General features: G+C 41.2%; 1 protein-coding gene across 1 annotated transcript in view; it reads left to right on the top strand.

Annotated features, from left to right (window-relative positions):
- Positions 1-9543, top strand: part of LOC140327529 (uncharacterized) — a 97863-nt gene that overhangs the window by 86101 nt on the left and 2219 nt on the right. Inside the window, 3 exon segments of the mRNA XM_072406920.1 lie at positions 338-344; positions 722-937; positions 1273-1380. Coding sequence (XP_072263021.1) covers positions 338-344; positions 722-937; positions 1273-1380 — 331 coding nt within the window.

The raw sequence follows: 9543 nt of genomic DNA, 5'->3' as shown, positions 1-9543 counted from the left end.
TGTCCCACACTGCAAGCAGGGCAGTACAGTAATATGTCACAGTACATATAACCTGTTTTATTCATGATATTTATCTGTAAAATTTACATTACAATATTAGTCTGTTGTGTATACTTTCAAAACCCTGAAGACTCAAATGGCATTATATTATATTCCCTCTTTTTGTCCTTTTGTGGGAGCAGTGAAGGGAGAGGGAAGTGAGCTGGGCCAACAAAGTGTAAATGAAAAACAATGGCTGAGAAGTGGGAAAGGGAGGTGAAACTCTGGTTGTACTAAAGAATCTTTCCAGAACAGTCAGTGCCTAACTTGGACACTGTCGAGGCTGTTGAATCAACAGGTTCTGGGTATTCAACTCTACATGAGGGCTTTGTCACTGCATTAGGCCATTAATGTTCAGACTTGGTCAAATTAGGTGTACACTTATTCTTCATCTGGTTCTAGACGTAGTTTAAATATTCAGAATATCAAACCACAACACGTAATGCAAAGAGTTATTTTTTTGTGGTTTATGTACCACCTATTAGAACAGAAATATTGTCACAGATCTTCTTCCAGCACCCCACCCCAAAGCATGTTACACAGGCAGCAGAGAATAAACTCTGAATGTTGTTAATATTGCACTCTTTGTTTCACATATATAATTACACAGTTATTTATTTTATTTAAACCCCTGTTTTACCTGTTTTTTTTATTGTTCTGTATTTTATGTTTTGTTTTCTAGCTTCCAAAACACCAGGTGGAAGAAGAGGCAGGCCCAGGAAGCGTCCTTTACCTGAAACTGCTGATGACAGTAAGGACACATCTCAGCAGGCGTCTGCTGACTCCATTACTGGCAGTGGGCTTGTTAAAACCCCAACAAAGCCTGAACAAAAGGCCGCCGAAGACCCAGAGCAGGACAAATCAGAGGACAGCACAATTACCACCCCAGATATACCTGGTAAGTTTGTGTATATATGTAAAAAAAAAACAGACGTTCTGTATATATTGCATTTACAGTGCTTTGCTGGATTCGGTGGCATTAAGTGATTCCTCCTCATCCCATCTCTACTAGAAAATATAGAAAGGGCTAGCTCTGGTTGTAGGGAAAAATGTTGGCACATGGATGTTGTCAGAGCTGTGCAGGTGAAATTATTTTTCTTCTTCGCGGCAAATTATACCAGCATTAATGCAGTGTATGGACTATTGGCTTTCAATCAGTAGGAACATCATACTTATATCTGGAGCCATTGTTGTTTTGCAACATACAGTCCAAATTCTTGTTTTTCATTTCAGGTTTAAGCACATCTACTTCATCTGATACTCCAGCAAAGAAAAGCAAACTGGAATCTCCTTCCCTGGAGAAAAAACCTTTGGGCCCATTTAATTCTTCTGTGCCAGTAGGTGAGTTTGTGCACAAGGACTGGTAACCGATGAACTGGTTTATTTGGCGATTTCATACTGCGGCATATTTTTCAGTGTTCATTTGTAACAAAACGGGAGAAAAAGGTTTAAAAAAAAAATACAAGGAGAAACATTTGCAGAAGTTAATGTACCTATGTCGGGTATTGTAGATAAATGCATGGTAGTATTTCTAGGGCTCTATTTTTATTGACATTCCCACAAACATTCCCTCGTAGGAAAATTCCAACTCCATGTTCATTAAAAGCCCTAATTGATTACCTTGCAGGAATGTCAACATTCCCTCTTTTATAAATGGAACCCTTAGTGTTTACCAGCAACAGGATTTATAGTCATTCTCAATTCCCTCAGCAATATGAGACTGTCTAGGTGTTGGAGACCGTTTTGTTTTCCACTAATGGTCTTCTCAACCTTCACCCCACTTATCCGCACCTTGGTGCCTTCCCCAACTGCTGTGTCCAAAATCATAAAAAGGAGGGAAGGAATGAACAGCTAATCTGGTCTGAACACTGTCATCATAGGGTGATAATGGAAGGTGTAAAAACATGGGTGTTAACTGGCCAATTTTCTTACATCTCAACATGTCTCTTCTCCATTATAACATCCCTTATTAATTACGTCGTCCATCGTCCGTGGATCCGGCAGGTCGGTCGTTCGGACGATGGACGACACCGACTGTACACACATTTTTGCCCGATATTTGGCCGATGCCGATTATCGGGCGATAAAAATCTGCCGTGTGTACGTAGCTTAAGATACTGGGAATGAGATTTTCTCAATTTCCCTTCAAGAAACTTTTCTTTAAGTTTCACCATACATAACTCTCTCCCATTGCGTTCAGTTACTCCAAATGACTTCGTCCAGGCCTCTTGGAATGATCTTCCACTATCTGTTTTTGCTGTACTAATTTTTGGGTGTTCAAGACTTGGAGTCTACAAAAACACAAAGTTAAAAAAAAAAGAAGCACCCTATACCAAAATTAACACTATTAACTCTAAAGAAATAGATATTCCTTGAATCTAAGGCCGTGATTCCCAGCTGGGGTTCCTTTTGAATCTGCTGACCACAAGCGCACAGGGCAATGTTCCACTGACCACCAGCTATTGGCTTGCTCAGAAAAAGGCATCTGAGAGGATTTCCTACCTTTGATTCACCTCCGCTGTACATGCGCTGGACCTACTTCTTGGGGAATTTGCATAAATAAAATTAAGTAGAGGTGTAGTGCACATTTCCCACAGGAGGCATGCAGACCTTGATCATGCATACAATTTCTTATTTTCCAATTATCAGGAGCCCAGGTTTTGTTCCTATGGCCAGCAGCTGATACAAAGTCCCCCTGAGAATCCCAGCACAATGAGGGCCATGTCTGTTCTGTCCTTGTGTCATGTCTGTTCTGTGTGTGCACCACATGTCCTCACGTGGCCCACACACAGGCCATAGAGAGCTAAACCCTGCACGCCAACCTATCCCTTACACGGGTAATGTGATGTCAGGTAAACACAACCTGCTGCTATGCAATTACATTGTAACCTTTCATGAACTGGACGCACAGAACAGATGTCAATAAGTGTGGATGTCTCTCATGCAATGTGCAGCAATCGCTCACTATGACAGAACCAATCCAAAACCTGACACCAGCAATGAGCACCAACATGATCAGACTGATAACCTGATGAAAAGCCCGCTGGATCAGGCCAATGGCCCATCTAGTCAAGCTTCTGTATCTCCCAGTGGCCCACATCTATAATGAGGAGGTAGCACATACCCATTGGGGCTAGTAACCCGTGATGGACTTTGCCTCCAGAAATGTATGTTTGGTATATATTTAGTCCTTTCTAAGTATTAGGGTCAAAATAGGTTTCAACAAATCAAAATGTTTCCCTTTTCAAATTGAAAAAATACAAACTTTACCAAATTGAATTCATAAGATTACAAAAATGTATTACCGTATTTTTCGGCGTATAAGACGCTCCCAATTTTAAACGAGAAAAACCTAGAAAAAAAAGATTCTGAACAAAATACTAAAAAATCACTCTGTGTCAATGTATCCCCTTCTAATCACGGAGAAGCCGGCACCCGTGCCCTCGTGATCCCGTAAGCAGGCTGATCCAGAAAATGATCAACATCTCCCTAGTAGGGTGCAGACAACAATATTAAAACAGGTCAACGTCATTTTCATCAGATATAATTTTATGTGAGCTTTGTAGTATTTTTGATGCTGATTTCAAATCTGTGTTCAGTTTTTTTTAGCATCTCATTTCTAGCGTCTAGTTTTTGTGATGCAGCTAATTATATATTGTGTGAAATTTGTTATAGCCTATTTTTGCAGCGTCAAAAAAAGTGCATTCTCGGGTAAAACTAAGCACAAAATTGTATATCTTAGCCTCGATTCTGCAATTAGGCCTATTCTTCATTGATTCCAAAAGAAGATTGAAATCAGTCTTACTGCCTAATGGGAATTCCAAACCAAGTTTACTGATTGCCCATTCCATTATCCTAAAGGAGGCCTATGACAACATGAAGTTACTACTTGAAGCAATCCAGTATAACACACACCAGTGGAACATCTGTGGCAATCTAAAGGTCCTTGGCTTGCTGATGTGAAATGCAAGGAGGATTCACAAAATATTGCTGTCTCCTATGCTTGTGGGACGGCCGATCCACGGGAGACCATTATGTCAAGGGTAATTGGCCACCAAGAGATACCTATAAGCCCGGAACAAGCAGTGTCAAGTTTCTGCCTCTGATCCACATAAAATATTTCTGCCACCTCTCCATATCAAGTTAGACTTGAAGAACTTTGTAAAGGCCAGGGGTAAATCAAACTCCATGGGTTTCAGTACCTTGTTGAGAAGTTTCCAAACATAAGCACTGCAAAACTGAAGGAAGGGATATTTATAGGGCTACAGATCAAGTCTGTTTTGCAGGATGATGTTTTCAAACAATCTCAGCAGCTGAGCTAGAAGCTTGGGATGCATTCAAGTGGCTGGGTGAACATTTCCTGGGCAACAATAAGTCTCCTGCATACAAGGAAGGAGTTCAGAATCTGCTTGATTCATACCAGAAACGTCATTGTCACATGTCATTAAAAATACATTTCTTGCACTCACCTCTAGAATTCTTCCCGGAAAATCTTGGTATGATGAGTCATGAACAAGGAGAATGTTTTCACCAGGACATTCAGTTAATGGAGCACCGCAACCAAGGTTTCTGGAATGAAAGTATGATGGCTGACTACTGCTGGATGCTGTACCGCTAAAATCCAGAGTATACAAGAAAATCATACTCTAAGCATTTCTGAAGAAACAATGGTACCTGACTGACACAGTTCAGTAGATCTATACCACAGTGTGCTTTATTTTACTTCACACTGAAGATGCATTAACATTCACGTCAATGTTGCTTACGTTTTAGTACAAAATACATACAGATACAATGTTAACTATAATAGTACTCATTAGTCAGAAACTGTACTTGTTAGTGAAAAACTGAAAAACAGGCATGAAATCTGCTTGAAAAACTGATTTAGAAAAGTTTGCTGTGGTTCCTGATGATTATCAAGACTATTTTTTGTTGACTTGTGAATATATATTATTTATATCTCACATTAGAGGAATGCAGGGAGTTTTACTAAACGCATGCCAATTGCATAGCAATGCAGCACATTGCACACAACTTTTTTAAAGCACTGTGGTCAGCAACACACATTTACAGTGTTCCCATTACATTCAGCAGACACTTAACTTCTACCACAAGCTTTGTGTTCCCCTGGTCCTGACTGGGTATAGCAAACTGGGTAAAGCAGACCTGCCCCTGGTCTGTCTAGCTCTGTTCTGTGTCTTCATCTTTCATACTGTATTTCCCATAACTAGGAGAGAGCAGTACAAGATCCCCTCCCCCCCTGTCATGTCTGCCTACCCCTCCCTCTCGCCCTCTGTACTTTCACCCTTACGATGCTGGATCAAGACATCAGCTGCCTCTCCTCACAGCCTGTTATTGTGAGGGTTAACTGAGGGAAATTCCGCAGCCAGCATGGCCTGACAGAGGGACAACCAATGGGAGGCTAGCCTGATGGGGAGTGTGTGCCCACAATGAAGCCTTTGAGTGCCCTCTCAAGCGTGCCATAGGTTCGCCACCACCGCTATAGAGTATTAAGTGACAGCCTAAAGCCTCCTGGGGGGCCACTGACATTTATTCTGTTGCCTTCAGAGCATTTATCAAAGCCTAAAATACATTGGCCTCTATTAATAAATGATTCCCCTTTTAGTTTACTTCCATATTAATTTCCTATTGTGACTGCTGTGCACTTTGATGATTGGGCACTAGGTGGCAGAACTATTCATTGTTTTAATAGGAGAAAAATACAACCATCGAATTCACTACCAGCAAGTTTCAAAAGAATAGACTGAAGGAAAAAAATTATAAATAGGACCCATTTAGTGCAAATATAATCCTTTAGAAAGTGGTAGGAAGCATATGGAATGGGATTAGTTTAGTAACAGGGTCTCTTCCTAGGCTAAATATAATTTTGCCAAATAATGAAATACATACCTTAACAAAATAGAATAAGAGCTTACAAAATTTTTTTTAAAGGTAATAATGGTTACATTGATGCAGGAATGATGAGCAAACTTGCTCTGGTTCTGGTGTAGGAGCAAAAAAAGTTTCCCCAGACCCTCGTTGCCATTTATTCTCTGTTACTTTGCAGACTTCACGTTGGTCTGAGATAAATGAGATTTGAAACATTTGCCAGACTCCATTGATGTGGATAGTATTCCCATCCCTTCTTGGATCCTTCCCTTGCCAGGAATGCTCACCTGTCCTGGATTTGACTCCTACCAGCTGGAAGGAGATCTGCGGATAAAATTAAAGTCCTCCAACATGTTATAATTTTAGATCCATTGTAATCACTGCAGTGAACTTTCTGCAGAGGAGTAACTAGTACAATATGAAACACAAGAGGCCCTTGTACTGCGATAGACTGCTGTGGATTGAATTATGGAGATATTGAAGGATGATGAACTCACTTCTTTATTAATATACCCTGAGCTGGGGTAGAGGGATAAAGATAATTGGTGTACATGCTGGGTATGTAGCCTAAAGCTGCTTACACACTTGCAATAATTATCGTTGGAAACGAACAACCGATCGGCCGTTCACATAAAGGGGGACGAACAACGGATCAACCATGCCGACAAATGCCGGGATGTCGTTGGAAAAGAACGACAGTCACGGCTGATCTGATTGGCTGACGATCATTCGCTATCTATCGTGTGTACAGTCGTTCAGTGATCGTGCATGTTTCTGCGGTACACTTTCCCCTTTACATGTCCCTCCCTGCATTGTTCAAACGATTGTATCTAGCGTGTGTACACTATATGTATTGGTGGATTATATTTGAATGATCGTATCGCTACAGCATGTACAGAATTGTGCACAATACGATAGTTCAAATATATTCGTGCATAATCATTGATCGGTCATAATTGTCCATTTTCTAACAATACTTATTGGAAGTGTGTACCTAGCTTAAGGACTTGTCCACATCAGTAGCATTGCACAGCATTTATTGCTTACCGAGTGCCAGAATTCATAGAATAGGCAGCCGGAAGTGGTTATAACAGGCATTAAATGGGTGGCTAAAACACATTTTCCAGCATTGAGGTTGTCTTGCACAGAAACTGGAGATATAGGAAATGGAAACACAACATTTGTACCTCTTTCTGATGAATGAGAAAAAGGGCCTGTCTGTATTATTATTTTATTGATCTGTGTATATCAGGCAGATCTAGAATACATCATTACATTTATTGACAATTAATCTGCCCCATGTTGCCCTAAACATTCAGCAGTGATGATTGATGGGGATGAGCTCTTTGATTTAGAGATAATTTTAAGATTTTTTCTCATATAAATTTATTGTTTTTTTTTTTATATGAATGTCTTATAATATTGAAGATGTTTCCCAGCTTTCCAAATACCTTCATCAGTTCTACCAGTTTAGGAAAATCCCTCGGCATTTATATCCACACAGCACAAACCCCTAATCCCAATGCCATGGAATGTGATGCTGCAGATGCTGATTGTCCAAAGCCAGGTGGTGTGAAGTTTGTTGAACAGCTATTTTCTACTGTGTTTCCCCGATGATAAGGCATCCCCATCAAATAAGCCACCCCCCGGTTTTTGCTCAAACAATTAAAAAAAAGCACCCCCCGCAAATAAGACATCCCCTGATACCTGATACTGTGTGATACTGTGTGCCTCTATGTGACTCCTCGATGCTGGCTGCAGTGCAGAGTGAAACTGAAAGTCATTTCAGAGAACAAGCAAGCTGCTGATCCCTGCCCTAACAGAGTCTGTTACCCGGCCGTAGAAGCCAGAAAAAAGTGAGTCAGTGATCAGAAGGGTACAATCAATGGCACATGAGTGATCAGAAAGGAGACAATCAATGGCACATGAGCCACAAAGCCCTCTTTCTGTTTTTTGTCTGTTTATTATTTCCTTTTATAGGGCTGGCAGATTTTTTCTCATATAAATTTATTGTTTTTTTTTTTTATATGAATGTCCTATAATATTGAAGACGTTTCCCAGCTTTCCAAATACCTTTATCAGTTCTACCAGTTTAGGAAAATCCCTCGGCATTTATATCCACACAGCACAAACCCCTAATCCCAATGCCATGGAATGTGATGCTGCATATGCTGATTGTCCAAAGCCAGGTGGTGTGAAATTTGTTGAACAACTATTTTCTAATAACTTAATCCCATCCTTGGTGTCAGGAAGTCTGCATAGCTTCAATTTACAGTGTGAATTGTTTTCAAAATGCCAGGGTAGGGATGTAAAACCCGAATTATAGGTGGAAGATAGGTGGCATTGATGATCAGATATGGTTGTTTTATTTGACATAAATGGCCTCTGCACCATATATAGAAACCCAATGTGTGATGTGGTCTCTATAGGACATGAAGGAGGGTTGAAGTGTTTATAAAGGATGGAGTCTTGTGTGACCTGGCCATAATGTTTGTCCTACTGAGGATAGTTGGATGAGAAGAAAGGATGCATTAGGGTTTAGTGACCACTGGTGGTCCACAAGAAACTTTTGGTGGTTTGTGGCTCTGGCCGGTGTGCCTCCAGCGGAGTCCTTCTCCTGACCTTGCTGATCATGTTCTTCATATGGACACAACAAAAGTTACCCTACTGTCCCCCCCAGGATGTATAGTAAGCAGTTCTGAGCCTGTGATGGGAGAGTGGGTGGGTCCTATCATCATGACGTCACTCTGGGGGAAGTTTCTTCCCCTTTGAGTGACACACGGCTCCCTGTGCTGGCGCATGCACACTCGCTTCTACTACATACCGCTGGATTTAAAATTATGAATTTAGTGGTTCGTGAGGTCCGAAAGGTTGGCATACACTGCTATGAAGGACAGTTAGGTAAGGAGAGGGGATGCCTTAAGATTCAATAAAGGACAAATGGGTAAGAATAAAGGATACAAAAGGGTTTAGTTACTAGGATAATTGGTACTGGGGTACTGTGGAGGAGTGTAAGGATGGTGATGAAGGGTTATGTAAAGAACACCTTCTCAGCCCACACCCCTGAGCATAGACTTTCCTGTACGCTCAGCAACAGTCCACGCACCAGCAGGCTGAGAAGGGCCATCAGGGGGGAAGGTTAACCATTCTGTTACCCATTACCAAACAAACCATCACAGGTAGACTGCCACCAAGTGCTTAGACGGAAGATTGCACTATTACCCTTGACAACCGCAATTCTGATTCTGCTTCTTTAACCCACCTAGCGGTAATCCCGAGTGTGACTCGAGGAGGATTTTACATGCTAAAAGCGGTAATCCCGAGTCACACTCAGGGTCACTTAAAACTTAAAAAAAAAACACCTTGTTCTGTTGGCATCCCCCGGCGTCCTGCTGGTTCCCGCAGGTCCTCGGGCGACGTCCTCCCTCTTTGATCTTCTCCCGGCGACTGCAGAGACGTTCTCCAGGGTTTCCTGGTGACGTCGGTGCATGCGTTTGGGAGGTCGGGAGGATCCAAAAATTTTGTATTGGATTCAATACCAAACAACTGTATTAAGTCCAATACAATGAAATCTTGATATAATATATATATAATTATATTAAATATATATTTTAC

Source organism: Pyxicephalus adspersus, chromosome 3 (genome assembly GCF_032062135.1).
Source record: "Pyxicephalus adspersus chromosome 3, UCB_Pads_2.0, whole genome shotgun sequence".
In the NCBI taxonomy this organism is placed as follows: domain Eukaryota; kingdom Metazoa; phylum Chordata; class Amphibia; order Anura; family Pyxicephalidae; genus Pyxicephalus; species Pyxicephalus adspersus.
This window is presented reverse-complemented; position numbering and strand designations above follow the sequence as displayed.